The 16,852-nt window shown below is 37.6% G+C and overlaps 2 protein-coding genes across 3 annotated transcripts in view; both read left to right on the forward strand.

Moving 5' to 3' along the window:
- LOC125234473 (cartilage oligomeric matrix protein-like) overlaps positions 1-5,611 on the forward strand; it is a 44,787-nt gene extending 39,176 nt beyond the window's left edge. The window contains exons 14-22 of one of the 2 annotated variants that reach the window (XM_048140730.1): positions 295-501; positions 953-1,121; positions 2,105-2,282; positions 2,564-2,739; positions 2,849-2,954; positions 3,239-3,448; positions 3,656-3,849; positions 4,319-4,549; positions 4,967-5,611. In XM_048140730.1, coding sequence (XP_047996687.1) covers positions 295-501; positions 953-1,121; positions 2,105-2,282; positions 2,564-2,739; positions 2,849-2,954; positions 3,239-3,448; positions 3,656-3,849; positions 4,319-4,549; positions 4,967-5,052 — 1,557 coding nt within the window. In that variant the 3' untranslated portion in view covers positions 5,053-5,611. Of the gene's footprint in view, positions 1-294; positions 502-952; positions 1,122-2,104; positions 2,283-2,563; positions 2,740-2,848; positions 2,955-3,238; positions 3,449-3,655; positions 3,850-4,312; positions 4,550-4,966 lie in introns of those variants that run through there. The other variant, XM_048140729.1, reaches the window with a different exon arrangement.
- A 541-nt stretch (positions 5,612-6,152) lies between these two features.
- On the forward strand, positions 6,153-16,808 carry LOC125234849. The gene is made up of 12 exons (XM_048141266.1): positions 6,153-6,273; positions 7,500-7,667; positions 9,092-9,223; positions 10,731-10,877; positions 11,347-11,457; positions 11,646-11,690; positions 11,845-12,123; positions 13,182-13,290; positions 14,470-14,679; positions 15,158-15,341; positions 16,118-16,355; positions 16,687-16,808. Exons 1-12 carry the CDS (start codon positions 6,246-6,248, stop codon positions 16,785-16,787), a joined length of 1,752 nt encoding a protein of 583 aa, XP_047997223.1. The 5' UTR covers positions 6,153-6,245; the 3' UTR covers positions 16,788-16,808.
- Positions 16,809-16,852: the final 44 nt, after the last annotated feature.

A 16,852-nucleotide genomic window follows, 5' to 3' on the forward strand; every position in this document is an offset into this window, starting at 1 on the left:
TTCCATGGGCTGTCGCGTACAAGTGCATAATATTTCGTGTGTTCCGATTTTTCCGTCGACGTTTGTGGCAGGAAAACGATCCATAAAGGTAGAATCTTTCATGAAATGCCCTAATTTCTGATCAGGGTGCCTGCTCCAGATAGTCACTTTGAGGCCTTTCTCAAAGGTTGGCTGGAATAAAAATACAAGAACCGAGGTCGTTCGTCAAGATGAAATTTCTTTCCCCGCAGAACATTTCAAATTTGATAGCCTGAGAAAACATTGTATTTCTACAGTCCTGATTCTTATCCTCAGATGGGTTACACCGGAAACGGAACCGTCTGCGGGCGTGATTCAGATCTGGACGGTTATCCGGACCAACAACTCAACTGTCCTGAAGCTCGTTGCAAAGCCGACAACTGTCCACACGTAGCCAACTCTGGACAAGAGGATGCCGATGGAGACGGCTTAGGAGACTCTTGCGACCCTGATGCGGATGGCGATGGAATTAATAACAATCCTGTAAGTTTCAGCGTGACTCTGTGTAAATGTAGACTAAATGTAATTATGGTTGCTGGAAAACTTTTCTCGCAACATTACTTGAGATTCACCATTGAACTCCTCTTTTGTTCGAGCATTTCACAGCTTGCATTCACTCCTTGCATCAGCGCCTGAATTTGATGTGGCTGCATGTAGATATTGTCGATGGATGGTTGTGCGTGATGAATGTCTGAGGTTCAGCGAGATGATGGATGTTCGTCCCTCTTCTGTGTGATAAATGTTACCAGTACATACTAGTTATTAATATTTGTTGTATGTTAACTTTTCCCATTATGCATATACATATAGGTATCATTTATGTTATTTCATACTGTTTTAGTTTTATCTGTCATGCATTCATTATGAATAATATGAATAAAAAAAAAATGATGCTAAAAACAAAATTTTCTCTGAACATTTGTATTCTCCTTAGGATAACTGCTGGCTCAAATATAATCCGGACCAGATGAACCGTGACGAAGACCGCAGTGATCAGTTTGGTGACGCCTGTGATAACTGCCCGCGACTGTACAACCCTGACCAGGAGGACACGGATCGCGATGGACTTGGAGACCTATGTGACCCCGACATTGATAACGATAGTAAGATATCAGATTATGACAGTGACTTAGGTTTATTTTCCTACCTCTGTATAAAAAATCATGCAGTGTAACCATAACTTAAAAAAATATCGTATCTATATTTAGGTCATATAGTTAGGTCCGACCTCAAGGACGATGATGACATAGAGCGGGAACGTAGGGCCTTGTCGATCAGAGCTAATATGATTGCACGAAGATTTGCTCGGTGTTCAAATGACAGTAAAGTGACGTTGTTTAGAGCTTTTTGTACAACATTTTATACCTGCAGTCTATGGCGAAAGTTCAATATTAAATCGTATAAGGCCCTACAAGTACAATATAATAATGCATTTAGGGCACTGATGGGGCTGCCGCGATACTGCAGCGCATCGGGGATGTTCGCAGGGGCGCGTGTGGCATGTTTTAAAGATACTATGCGCCTGCGGGCTGCATCTCTGGTGCGGCGTGTGCGCTCCAGCTCCAACAGCGTCATGTCAATGATTGCGAACAGGTTTTGCCCTTATGTCGCATTTTGTTGTGGGCTTCATGCACCTGTGGTTGACACAGTGAGGAATAACTATAGATAAGGGTTATCCTATCAGTGTGTCAATCACAGCTGCTTGACTTTTTAGTATGTGTGTTGTGTCTGTGTATTTTTATATTTTATTGTAAATTATGAGTTGTGTTACTTGAAATAAATAAATTTTAATTTTTTAATTTTAATTTAATTTTTATAAATATAGATGGTTAACAAAATCTTGGCATTAAAAAAGGGCGGAAAAATTTGAAAATCTAGGACTCACCGCCCAATAGTCTTCATAAAACGCGTGCCTCCCTAAACCTTGTTGTTGACGGAATCATCGACGAGCCCTAACACTTTAAAATGTATTGAAAATGTAGGGGCGAAGGATTAATTCCAATAGAAAATTTGAATTTTGTGCCATTTTTGTGCCAAGATTTGGTTAACCGTTTATATTTGACTAACACTCTTTGACCAAATTTAGGTATCCTCAACCAAATCGACAACTGCGTTAAGAAGTACAACCCTCTTCAAGAAGACATGGACCAGGATGGAATCGGAGATGTCTGTGACAACTGTCCTCGTGTCCGAAACCCTTCACAGGAGGACTCTGACAAAGATGGCGTCGGCGATTCCTGTGATAGTGATGTGGATAGGGACTTGTAAGTATGACTTTATTATGAAAAGTTTACTCTATTTAAAATTCACTAAGCTCTCCAAGAAAGCGACAACTGGAATAGAAGCTCCTTCTCTTATAGAGACATGAACTACAAGGTGAAATTTCTATCATTCCATCATTATCTAACAAGGGTCTGTAGAAAAGCTAATATGACGCATAATATGATATGCAGGTGCAAACAAAACATTTCGTACCATCGGACTCCAAGAAATGTTCAAAAAAAGTCAAAACTAAATCTTACTAACAATTTTTATATTATTCTAGTGACGGCGTGCAAGACGGTTTAGACAACTGCCCAAACACACCCAACAGCGACCAGTTGGACAACGACAACGACGGAAAAGGCAATGCCTGTGACGACGACGACGATAACGACGGGATCCGGGACATCGACGACAACTGCCCGCTGATCCCTAATAAAGACCAACTTGATAGCAATGGTAAGAAAAATAATATGGTTCTTGTGTCCAATTACTTTTTGCAAGTCCTTTTAGACACCTGTTAGACCCAGAATCTTTATATTTCTTTAATTATTTTGTGTTCTTCAAGGTAACCAAATTGGTGACAAGTGTGAAAACGACTTTGACGGCGACAGCATTGTCAACGACCAGGACAACTGTCCCAACAATTCACAAATATACCGCACTGACTTCAGGTAAATATTAAATTCATATTCAAGACGCGTTTTCTTACTTCCATTTGCGAACAACTTTAGGACACTGGAGCACTTCTCTCCCAACTTACTTCGAATTTCCAATACATTGACTTAATCATCATATTTCAAACGAATCTTAATTAAATTGAAAAAAAAAAAAGACAAGAAACCTTAGGACCATTTGTCCTTGTGCTGTGAAAATATGTCAAAGTAAATAACAAACACGACTATTTTGCTGTTCTACAACTTTTAGTGGGTGCACCAAAAATTAATTTCCTTTTCAGACAATTCTTCCACGTTCGTCTGGATCCTGAAGGCGAGTCCCAGCAAGACCCCAACTGGGAGCTGAGAGCTGAAGGCGCCGAAATCATTCAGACTTTAAATTCGGACCCCGGTCTAGCAGTAGGCTATGAGAGGTTCGGAGGCGTGGACTTCGAAGGAACCCTGTTTGTGGACACACAGATTGATGATGACTATGTTGGATTTATCTTTGGGTATTGTTACATATATTTTCTACGATACTTTGGAAAATGATCTTCATTATTCATGTGTGAATATATATACCTATTATAACATGGTTGGCTTTTTGTTTTGTGGTCATCGATTAAGTTCTCAGTTCTCTTGGCATAAATAAACTGTCTCGCACTGTGCACTGTAGATAACCAAGCAATATTAGGTCCTTATATCTTTATGATTTCCAGTTATCAAAACAACAAACGCTTCTACGTGGTGATGTGGAAGAGGAAAACGCAGACGTATTGGCAGACGTCGCCATTCCGAGCAGTTGCTGAGCCCGGCATTCAACTTAAACTGGTCAACTCCAAGACCGGCCCTGGAAGGATCTTGAGGAACGCGCTCTGGAATACAGAATCTACACCGGACCAGGTAAACATAGGTTTTGATGTAAGGACAACATACTTTGACGTGGTGATGTGAGATGGAAGATTCAATCGTTTTATTAGACATGGATCTTTTAGAGATGCGCTTAGAACGATATGCTGGTAGCTAATTTCAAAATCCGGTAAATTGTGAAATTCTTGGATATATCATGAAGCTGCATATTATTTTCTATCTAGTATGTGTCTATCGTCAAAACATTATATAAGAAGTTTACGATGTTCGGAATCTTTGAACCTTGATTTTATAATCCAGAATATAATAAGTACGTGTTTACTGACAGAAGATTCTGGACATCACCACAAAGCTGAACTTAAGAATCTAACTTAGATACATGTCATAACATTTAGAAGCTTATTCCTTAGGAGGAAGTCAAAGAGATCCCTAAAAGGGATATCTTAGCCTTCGTATAAATGATGCCTGATTAATATCAACTAAAAGTAACAATGAAAATCTTCTAGGTGGAGCTGCTATGGAAGACTCACGCAACAAAGGCTGGGAGGAGAAGACAGCTTACCGCTGGAGAGTGATACACCGGCCCAAGATCGGCCTCATCCGCCTCAAGATCTATGAGCAGGACCAGCTGGTGGCCGACTCTGGCAACATCTGGGACTACACGCTGAAGGGAGGCAGGCTTGGCGTGTTCTGCTTCTCACAGGAGATGATTATTTGGTCGGATCTCGTGTACAGGTGTAATGGTATGTTGTTTTTCTTTGCATTACGGTCTATTCTCCGATTGGTGCCTAAGTTCGTATTATCTTCGGTTCGTATTATTTAAAAAATGAATTTTTGCCCATTTCGTACCTTGACGTGGTCAATTTGTATGGCCAGCCTAGACTACAGGGGGCCATGAGGGTCATGACGCCTTCCCCCTTGTAGCCTAAGATCTGAATCCGCGCTTGATTGTCTCATTGGCTAGGCACGGCACCCTGCTCAGACTCCTTATTCGTACATTTACCGTCGGTGGATTGGGCAATTTAAAATGAGATAATAAACGCACATCGATGGAACATCAGTAAGCGTAGATATAAAAATTCTGTGTTATTAAATTAAAATTATACTCTTTAACAGTTTCTATATCGTATCTCCTACTAATTTCTTTTGTTTTGTTACAGATAAAATACCAACGAATATGGTATCGGAGTTGCCTCAACGACTGCACGATAAATTCGAGGTAGACCACGATTTTGTATATTTGTAAATAAAACATGTAACAATAGTCGACAACTAGTTCCATTGTAGTTTTATAACAATACTTACAACACAGTATGTCGCAAGCTAGAAATTATGGTTCATTCCTGGCCATAATAGTATTTAATAGAATATGTTTATAGATTATATCTGAAATCGTGCCATTTTCGTTAATTATAATAATTAACACTTTTATGAGAATTCAGAATACTCTTCGAACGAATCTTCCAAACTTATCATTATGTAATTTTTTGTATGAGTATAGTTATGGGCATCATGAAACTAAATGTACCTAATAGAAGTGGATGCCGATTTTTATCTGAAGTTTAAGTATGTATTTTTCTTGTAAAAGTAGTGGGCAAGTATTTTGTAATTTTTATATGAACGAGCAAACTACTCATTAACTCATAAGTATATATCTATGTCCTCTGAATGTATCTGTCTTGTATTAAAATGATCCTTAATGACATCTGTAGTAGATATATTTTTTGTGTTCATTTTATAAGAATTGTAAGTAACTTTGCTAAGTATAAGTTAAAAATATGTTAATAAATATATATTTTTATGAACCTTTGTTTTTTATACCTATTACATAAAATAAATAGGTACCATACCATAGGAAGGTACATGGGCGTCAAGATTTCTAAGTTGAAAGTGGGAATGGTCTGAATATGTCTGCCGCATGCACCGAAAAGGCAGACCACAAACAAAATGGTGGGAAAACGCAGACGACAGGGCAGAGTAAAAAAAGCGAGGGGAATCTTTCGCCTAGCAGTGAGACATTAAAATACCAAGCAGCGGTATCGTCCTGGATCAGCTTATTAGTTTTGTCAAATTGTTAAACTTGTCTTATTCAGCTTTCGTCATCTTAGTCATCACATCATTTCCTTCGTCTCTTTCATCATCTTTGATCATATTTGTTGTTACTTTGTATTTGGCCTATGTGTTATTTGTATTGATGTGTTGCCTGGATAAGTGATTCCTATTCTACCTGAGCACACAATATTCAACCAACAAATGACATTAAAATCCAACAAAATATTTTATCGCAAAGCCTGCAATCATTAATACTATAACTTATAACGAAAATGAAATCAACCGTAGATTCAATTATTCAAGCCATTGTTTTGATGTGCAGTGTTCAGTTTGTTTGAATGTTTGTACAAGTTTTGGTAATGTTGAGTTGTTATTTTAAATTATAACATGACGTTCTTTACATTATTATTATTCAGTAAGTGCAATTATGATAACACTATTTTTATAAATGCATTATAAAATGTAATGAAAAGAAATAACATAGGTTTGCCACCAACGTGGTATAAAAAAACATCAGCGAATGTATTTGTAAAACAATTTGCGTGTATCCCTTATAGAGTTTCATTTCAACCTTTCGAACAGAGAATAGGGGACGATCGTTTGAAAGTCACAAGTTTCGGTACGACCGAAACCAAAACTTCTGACACACGGTTTAGTCCGAAACCTGTTAATCCCAAACTTTGTTCTGACATTAATAAATAAAAATAAATTAATAAAACAATTTTAATATAATATCATAGATAAAAATCCATAGATGTTAGTAGCAAATACATTTAATTTATAAAATAGTGTTAGTGGAGTTACAGTAGACTAGACCTAAATATTTATTTTTCTACAACGCGAAGTTTTATGCCTATCCAACGATGACATCATGGTGCTGTTAGTACAGTCAACAACACAAACAAAAACAAAGTGTCAAAAATATGTATACACACCTTAATGCACAGGCAATAAAGTTCTGTACTTACTTTTGGCACTTTGTCTCTATTCAGAGCTGTGTTGTTGACTGTACCTACTGCCTCTCCAGCGGCTAAAGTCGATAAAGAGTTAAGATGATACGGTAGGGGTCAATTCTCCATACAAACGCTCTAGACTATTTCCTCCCTGGTTTTTGAAGATAGAGCAATGATTTTTTCAACACAGATTGTTATTATTTTTATCTCTGTCGGACCGTTTTGATTTTTTTGATATTCAGCTTTTTAAAGACTCTAGAGCCAATCAAAAATTTCCAAAAACGGCCTTTTTCATTGTGGCGCAAAAAATGTGTGATACTCAAGATTGGTAACAATTAACCAAAAAAGCTAAACGGTCCGACATAGATTATTTCATTGTTATTCAGATTCTCAAATTTCGTTCCGATTGATAAAGTTTTGAAGGAGGAAAGAGTCGAGAGCGGAACCTCGATTTTAAAGATTTTTTTGAAATATCTTTTGACTGAGTTGTTCGTAATGGACAATTTATTTTTCGATAAATCTAGTTAATAACACTTGTATATTTAACTAAAATTCCCATGTTGAAAGGGGGGCTCCTTTCCATTTTAGCATTTTCGCTACCGTATCCTCTTAATAAAGTCGATAGATACATTTTGGTTTCCGATTGGTAAATCGGAAATTTTGACGCAGATTTTCGTTTATTTTATAGCCATTCATATTATTAGTTCAACAGTGGCAAGTCTTCAATGCCCTTATGAATGCCAACCGAATGAAGCGAACCAAGAAGTACATTGTGTTGAAATAGATTTGAAGGGAGGAGGAGTTTCTTATACTAAAATGTTCGGATGCGCAATGAACGAATTAAAATGTTATGCAGGTAAGTATAGAATATGCTTAGATGACAAGATATATACCTACCTAAAATAAAATGGTCTGGCACAAGCCTGACCAGAAATAGGTATAACCATGTATAACTATGACTACGGGCCATGTTGGGGAATTTCGTTAGAACTATTTTCGTTTTTATTTTTATTTTTTTTAGAACTAAGTATTATTACTATACTGAACTGCCACCGCAATCCGCATACATCAGAATAACAGGACTCTCTTGGCAATAGTCATATATTTTTGGTCACGCTTTACTACGTTAATATCTAGACTTTGTTACTTATCCTTATAAGATAAGACCCAGGCAAATTTTTCGACTTTTAATTCGGAACTGTCTTTTATTTTTAAGAGTTCAAAACCCGAATATTATTTGTACTTGTACAAAATCAAAGGCTTCGTAGGCACAGGCAGGGTGACTGTACTACAGACAAAGTATAAGTTATTGATCTTATTCAATTTAGATGTTGGCATTATTGTACTTGTATAATTTTTAAGAAAAAAACCCGCCGCTTTTGGGGTTCTGGTGAAAGCTACTTGCGAATATTGGATTATGTAGAAATGTGTAGGTATTTTTTAAAACTGCTTTTAATACTTTAATTATTTGATGGCAACACAAATGAATATATAACGTATAACGTTAAGGTTTGAGGAGTTTCCTGAACAATTCCTCATGAATCCGATTACAAGAAATCGAAGCTTGACAAAATTTGACTTGAAAACTAACAAACATAACTAAATAAATGTCACTGTTCTGAACTTAAATACATGCTATTCTTATAAAAATACCAAAGTCACTATAAGTGTGCCGTTCAGATTTAAGGAGTTCCGATCTGATCTTCATCAGCAGTTCCACTGCACCAAATGTCACTGTTCTGGACGTAAGTGCATACTGTTCTTATAAAAATACCAAAGTCACTATAAGTGTGCCGTTCAGATTTGAGGAGTTTGGTTCTGACCATCATCAGCAGTTCCACTGCACCAAATGTCACTGTTCTGCACGTAAGTGCATGCTGTTCTTATAAAAACACCAAAGTCACTATAAGCGTGCCGTTCAGATTTGAAGAGATCCGTTCTGACCATCATCAGGTTCCCCCTGCACCAAATGTCACTGTTCCGTACGTAAATGCATGCTGTTCCTTAAAAAATACAAAAATCACCATATGTGTGCTTTTCAGATTTGAGGAGTTCCCTCGATTTCTCCAGAATCCCATCATCAGAACTGGGTTCTGAGAAAAATGGGACCAATCTGTATGCATATACCTACATTCAATCAAAAAAAAATTCAAAATCGGTTCAGTAACGACGGAGATATCGTGGAACAAACATTAAAAAAAATACAGACGAATTGAAAACCACCTTTTTTGAGAGATTTGAGGCGGCGGTTAAAAACTGTTAACATTCAGTCGTTTTCAGGGAATGAAGCTACACTGACAAGTGTTGAAATGTCATTGTGTACTCCATCAAAGAGGGTGAAAAGAAGCGATCCAAATGAAAAGAATGTTATTAAAAACATAAAAACGGAAGCTGATGATTACCAAGTTACAGGTACATTTAATTGAAATAATATTTTATAATATATGACTTTTAAACTACTCATAGTCACTGAGTTACATAGAGACAGAAACAATTTTGTATAGAGTCACTTAATAACTTACATTTCAATATGTAATTCTAGTGTAGTCTATTTGATTATAAGCCTTAATATTTAATAATATTTTTGTGTTAACTTAGATATAGTTTGCATGTACCTGACGAAACTCAGATACAAAATTGTAATTGGTTCCCCGCGATACAGGTGTAACCTAGTGCGGGAGCCTCTGGTAACTATAGCTTGTAAAACCTTTAGAATTTTTTTTTTTTTTTTTTTTTTTTTTTTTTTAGTATAGATAGGTAGACGTTTGACCACCACCAATAAACTCTTCTAGAGATATAATTTAACAAATACAGCTTGCCTTAACTTGTGTAAATTATTTTACTACTTAGTTACTTTTAGGGCTGGTTTTTCAATCGCCAGATAAATAATATCTGTCAGATAAATGTTAGCTGTCATTGTCATTTATACGTGTGATGAAAAGGATAGTGATAACTTTATCTGGTTATTTATCTGGCGACTGAAAAACCGGCCCTTAATTAACATTACGTGTCGATTACAAACATTTATAATATTATAGGTGGCAATCGAATGTATTTTGCTTAAGATACACATGTAATATGCAGACATTAAACGTCGAGACGAACTCTGCATTATCCTAAAGTAATCCTTGAGAAAATGAGGAACGTCTGGCGGCTCTGGCCCCGTAGCCGAATGGCATTTCTCCGACGCCAAACGAAAACGAAACGTAGTCCGGCTCTGTCGCGCCAATACGCAAGAGCGATAGGGATAGATATCTACTAGCGTTTCGTTTCGTGAGCGTTTGTGCCATTCGGCTACGCACCCTGGGCTCTTAGTTCATAACTCTATCGCGTCAATACGAAAGAGCGATATATTACCGTAATTGACATTATCACGCTAAGATGTAAAGCGAAAACCGGTTTTCATAGAAATGTAGTTTTCTTTTTCCTCCCTGAATCTCGACGTAATTAGAAATATATGAAAAAAATGATTTTATCACTAATGTAATTTTTTGAAAATTCGAAAAAAAGAAACAGGGGTTTGTAATCAATAATACAAGCACATCAGATTTCGGAAAAATATTTGTCCATAATCTCAATATCCAGGAAGGATAATTGGGACAACTTTTTTAAGGATCCCTATCCTCTTACCATCTTCTTTAACATGTTTAATGCGGCACAAATCCTAAAAAAATTTAACTGGTGCAGTTGAGAAGTATCTTGTCAAAAGGACTTATTTCTATAAGTCAACAGAGATTTTTATCTATCTAGAGAAATAACCCTTGTAGACTTACAGAAATAAGTCCTCTTGAAGACACTCCTCACTTGAGGTCGAATCAAATCAAATCTAAGCTCTATTCCAATGCGGGTGAGGTCTTATCGACCTCAAATGCCAGGTGTTACTTAATACTTCTTTAATACTTGTAATGTCTGGTGCCAGAAAGCATGAGAAGCCATAATGAAAGGTGCCCTTTGACATGCCCTCCCAGCGAAGATATGGTGTGCATACGTTTCCACGATGGCGTCTATCGCACCTTCATGAGTGACTGCTACATGCGGATGTACCAATGTCATTACCCTGATCAAAGTGAGTACGCTTTAGGCCGATTAATTCCTGGGCTTCATGGAAGACCAGCGTTGTAGCATTATATTGATTATTAGCATTATAAAAAATTGGCACATTGTATGGGACTAGAGAGATGGAAGAGCTAATGGCGGTGCCTAACATAATTGGCGAGATCAAAGCCACGAGAATCCGGTGGCTCGGCCACCTGGAAAGGATGGGAGAGGATCGTGGTGTGAAAAGAGCATATGTGGGACACCCGGGTGGAAAATGTCCGCTTGGACGTCCCAGATATCCCTGGTGCTAGGAAGCCCTGAAAGACCTGTCCGCACTCGGTGTACCCAACTGGCGTGAGGTGGAGCAGGATAGGGCAGAGTGGCGATCTCTTGTGTCGAAGGCCAAGATCCTTTTTGGGTCGCTGAGTCAGTGAAGTAAGTATCAGTCAGATAAAGAATAAAGATAATTAACCAGTTAATTTTATTAACTTTTCTAGAGATGGAGCTGGTTAAGCGACATGCATGCTACGGCTCAGCACCCTACATGATGTTTGAAAGCAAGCAACAGGAAAATGCCAATGCGCTTCATGACGAGGACTTGGATAAGGGTTTGTTCTTAAAAGTTTAATAGGGTGCATTGGGGTAATTTCGAAAGTCGTCTAAATTCGAAAGACACATAAAAATCACCATTATTTCCTCATTAAGATTCCCCTTTCGAAATTACCCGAGCATTTCTGTGCTTCCAAATACCAAAAATATAAAGAACTATATTTTATACTGATTACATATTTTCCAGGTGCCAAGAAAAAAAATTGGATGGCTCTGGCAGCTGTAATACATGGTATGTACCTATGCGAAGAATAGTCCCTGGTACTTTAATTGATAGTTACTATACTTATCAATAGCATCCAATGTGGAAGCCGAATAATTTTAACAGCGAATACCTGTATCACATCACATTACAGATGTTCAACTAATAATGATCCTATTTTCAGAACGTGACTATTGGACGCGTCACCATCAAACGCCTAGAACTCCAAAACCCACAGTGCACGTAACTTGGCCATCAAGACGTACTAAAACGAAATCGACAACCACAATGCCGCCTTCAACAAGCAAACCACTCACGAAGGAGTCTACTACACCCAGCCGTGCTATGGCCAAGGAGGCTAGCGTGACCACTAGTACACAAGCCACCAGTACCACCAGTAAACAAGCTACAACTTCAACAACCAGTCCGGTGAAAATGAAAGAGGATGTTGATGCTGTAGATGGTAGGTCTCTCTTTAGCCGTTTTCGTTGTCGACATTATTAACACATGATTGAAACGAAAAATTAGCCTCTTTTCTTGGGCTGCGCCTCCTCTTTCGTTTGACTTCACGATCAAGTTGAAGTGGGGTGTAGCAAGAGGTAGGCATTATGGTACGGTCAACCAATTTGAAACATAGGCCACTGTAGAACCTTTGCACAGTAAACGTCAATGTGACTTCTTAAGAGGAATAAAACACGGTTTAAATGAGACAGGGTTCTAGAGTGGTCTAGAATTCAAATTGGTTGACTGTACAATGCCCTACCTTAAGTAACCCATACACCATCGACGAATGTGGGTATTGCATTACTTAGCTGTTGCCCTAGCTTAGATTTAATTTTTGACTGCGGCACTTAGGGCCACTTGCACCAACGAAAATGGAGAGTTAACCCGAGGGTTAAACCACCATTTTATATCTGAGTTAACCCTTAAATGATGGACCCACAGGCCATCAAACATATGATGCATATATACATCATATGTTTGATGGCCTGTGGCTCCATATGTAGCTATCTAAAATCACATTTACCTATAGCTTAATTATTATTCAGTATTTATTATTATTTAATAAATAATTAAATAAATTAAATAATATTATGATTTACTATTTATTATTTAAGGATAAAGATTAAATGGCGGAAAAGTGTGAAAAAACGGGATGATGGCGATTTTTAGTATGTGATTTAGGCAGATTTTTTCGGAGTTAATAATTAGTTTATGTTTAAACATTTTATCATGGGGGTTTCACAAATAGTGTACCTTTCTAATAGTAGTTAAACATTACAAATAAAACTTACCAATAATTATATATTTACCTATATAAATAAGTTTTGGCCTATTTAACACTGATTTAGTATTAAAATCGGTATTAAATATTTTTTTAATTATTTTTCCCAGAGTCAGAAAACCATTGTCTATCACATATATTAATATCTCGTTAAAAGAAAAAATCATGCATTTGGTGCAAGTAAGTTGATGTACTTATAATTTTTTAGTGTATTTGACTACACATTTTTTTTGTAGATGTGGAAAGGATAGACGTCGACATATGTCCAAACGATGAAGATCAAGATACTCCCGTTGAAGTACCAGATACCTGCAGTAAAACTAGCATCAAATCGCCCACTAGTTCGTCAGTATGATGTGCCATTATCATTTATTAAGTAGATGCACAAAACTTTATTTACAAAATGCCCCAGTTACTGACTTTTCATTCTAAATTATCAGCGATAATTTCTGCCCGACGAACAATTCCTTTCTGTAAAGTCCTATAGTATAAGTAAATATGTATCGTGAAAATTTGCGAGCTGAAAATATACACACATATCGATCTCTTTACTCTGGACCTTGAATCGGACTCTTTTCAGCCAATTGTTTTTATTCTCTCCTTACTCAGTAATCACCTAATGAAGACCGTGATTACCTTTTTGATTTTTGTCGAGCTCCCGATATTTCGACGCAGTTGCATGCATCATGATCACGGAAAACTGACGAAGGCCCTACTGACTGGGGCCCGTTTCTCGAAAGGTACAAGCCTTGTATTACAAGTGTGCTTCCATGACAACCCATACGATTTGACAGTTCGCGCACTTGTAATACAAGGCTTGTACCTTTCGAGAAACGGGCCCCTGGTCTATATCCCGGTCAATATAGGTCTAATGAAAATAATCGTGAATCATTCAAAACTCTCACCTAATGAAGCTTCCACACCGCTATATCCCTCCTTGCTTCGCTCTCTTGAGTGCTCAGGGTCTTTATTTATCAAGGTAACCTACTTTATTCCACAAAAGTTAAATGTGCATACAGGGCTCGGATACCGGTTAAATTTTCAAACCGTTATCATGTACTTGCGGACAAACCTTTAAATCTCGTTTTCGCTCGAAAAACCACTATTTTTAAACCGGTTTTTGGAAGAACTCTTTCATAAAGGTTTCGTTCGATTAACCGGTTTAAAAAGGTTTTTCGTTCGATTAAATTTTATTTGGGAAGTTCCATAGACCTCTGCTGCGTGAAATAAACAACGGTTTATTCCGCAGCATGATAGGTAATACTGTTCTAACCAAACAAAAAACTCGCTGCGTGAACTTAGGTATTTAGGTGCGTCTCGCCGCTCGTCGAATAAACCGGTTTATTTCGGTTAAAATAAAGTTCTCATAACGTTCGCGTTCTTTAAAAAGTTCGGAGTAAAATCGAAATAATCCGGTTTTAACCGGTAAAAAATAAACCGGTTCCGAGCCTTGTGTGTATAGGTAAACAACGTAACAAAAATATTTGTAAACGAGTACTATTCTCATCACAACTTTGATTTCAGAGACTACATGAAAGTAGATTTGCACCCAGACATCATAGAAGACGGTTCACCAGTCTGGATGGTATTCAATGGAGGCAAGAAAATAACGTCCAAAATACGAGCGGACGCTGGCATGGTGGTCGGATGCGATGCGTATGCGGGCCTCGACTACTATGGGAATGTTGTTGTTAGGAACAAAGCCGATAATGACTTCTTTGGATTTGTGTTTGGGTAAATATAATTTAAATAACGTCTATCTAGCGACATGGTCTGTAGAAAAAAAAGGTGTGGATGGTGTTAAACGTAGGCAAGAGACGGACCAAGAGATTACAACAAAACCTGATAATGTCCTTCTATGATTTGTATTCAAGTAAAAAAATAGGAGGAATATTATCTAGTCTCAGCAGGAACAAATATAGGGCTGCTATACATACTATAGGTACATTTAATAATAAACGTACCGATTGAAAATTAATAAAGGAAGAAAACGAACTGAAATGTATTGCTCGAATGAGAACTAAAAGAGAAAGATAACGGAATTGGTTGAACAGGCATCTTCTGGGCGAGCTCACTCCACCTGTAGGCCACGTTTTGGCTAGTCTGTGCCAAGAGTAAGTCCATTTATAAATAAAAAAATAGGAATTATATTTGATGTCTTGGAGTAAGCTTGAAATGGCTGCCTTAAAGCAATCCAACTTGTTTATTTCAGCTATCGCAGCAACAGCCAATTCTACCTGGTGACATGGAAAGCGAAGTCAGACAAGTACTGGATAGGTTACCCCTACGTGGTGACAGCCGACGCCGGTCTCCACATTAAAGTTGTGAATTCTTCGACTGGCCCCGGCGCTTTTCTGAGAAACGCTCTTTACAGCACCGAGTCCATTAAAGACCAGGTTACTTTCAGTTTTATATTTCGAGTCATGTCAAATATAGCAAAGTTAACACAAGATTTGTGTAGTTGGCCTTCCATGATGAAAGAAGTCGATAGTATCCACATGAAGCTTGTCAACTTGGCGTCAACGAGTTATGGCTCATCAAAGCAATTCCCCTAAAATGAACCTATTAAACAAGATATAGTAAGGTCATGCTGCGTCTGCGTCTTAGAAGAGCAATTAAAACGCTGATGCAATCAATAAAGTATTAAAACATTTGTAGCTGTAATTAAGTAGAATGCGAGCAACTTTTTCCAGTCAAATTTCATCCCACCAAAAACATTCTGTAGAAAACTAGCCAAGTCTCGATGTTTGTCTCTAAAAAGTAATGAAATCTAGACAAAGTCGTGCCAAGTCTAAGGTGCCTTACTGCCATTTCCTTTATTATTATAGTTAATGTTGGATGAGAGGAGACTAACGAAAAAGTATATGAAAAAAGAGTGGAAGTGGAAGACCTAGGCGAGCTTTTCTTGATCAAATCGGGGAAATATTGCAAAAAGGCCAGGTCAGAAGTATTTGAAACCGACGAGCGTGTATGAGAAACGTTATTAAAGTGTGTGAAGCGAAAACGGTTTGTCAGGATCGTAGTAAATAGAAATCCGTGATCTCTGCCTACCCCTCTGGGAAACAGGCGTGATTGGATGTATGTATGTATGTTGTGTGACTTGGCCGTTGAAGTAACATAGTAGGTTCAGTATGCACACGTCACAACTAAACCCTAAACTGCTCATGAACAGGTGACACTTCTTTGGCAAGACCCGAAGAAACAAGGCTGGAAGCACTTGGTACTATATTCCTGGCAACTCCTCCATCGGCCTCACATAGGCCTCATCCGTGTCAAAGTGTTCAGAGGCGGCAAGCTCATAGTGGACTCTGGAAACGTCTATGATAAAACTATTAAGGGAGGCAGGATTGGAGTCTATGCGTTTTCGCAGGAAAATATCGAGTGGACGAAAATGAAATTCGTGTGCAATGGTACGTGAAATTTTATTTGTACGTACAGCATTCTTCTTGATACGCATTCTCGTTTTAAATATGAAATTCCTATGAAAAGCTTTGTATTTTTTAAGCAGAAAAAGTCAAAATGTCAAGGCCTTTGTGTAGGCATCTTGGAAATTATTTTTTTTAATCATGCAGAAACGTCTGCGAGCGATATTAAATATTTTAAATTAAAGGAAATATAACTAGAAAAAATCACACCTGCCGGGGCCATGGCCAGAGGTCGCAGGTTTGAGTCCTACCGGAGGTGTGAATTTTTAAATTTTTCATTTAATTGAATTTGCTAAAGCTTTAATACTCGTTACAGATAAAGTTCCAACGAACCTGATGTCAGAACTCTCTCCAGATTTGCAAAAGATATCAGTCGCAGACAGCACGTACACATGGAATAACATAAGCTGGCCATAATAAACATTATTTTTTTTTGTATAAAATTTTGATTATTTGCCTAAATAATAAATTTGTTAATACTT

This window comes from Leguminivora glycinivorella, chromosome 16 (assembly GCF_023078275.1).
Source record: "Leguminivora glycinivorella isolate SPB_JAAS2020 chromosome 16, LegGlyc_1.1, whole genome shotgun sequence".
In the NCBI taxonomy this organism is placed as follows: domain Eukaryota; kingdom Metazoa; phylum Arthropoda; class Insecta; order Lepidoptera; family Tortricidae; genus Leguminivora; species Leguminivora glycinivorella.

What these genes read in the sequence shown, in the direction of transcription:
- LOC125234849 (XM_048141266.1), top strand. Translation starts at nt 6,246, where the DNA reads ATGACGTTCTTTACATTATTATTATTCA. An exon ending in TGACGAGGACTTGGATAAGG is followed by an intron (nt 11,458 to 11,645) that starts GTTTGTTCTTAA and finishes CATATTTTCCAG; the next exon opens with GTGCCAAGAAAAAAAATTGG. An exon ending in CCGAGTCCATTAAAGACCAG is followed by an intron (nt 15,342 to 16,117) that starts GTTACTTTCAGT and finishes GCTCATGAACAG; the next exon opens with GTGACACTTCTTTGGCAAGA.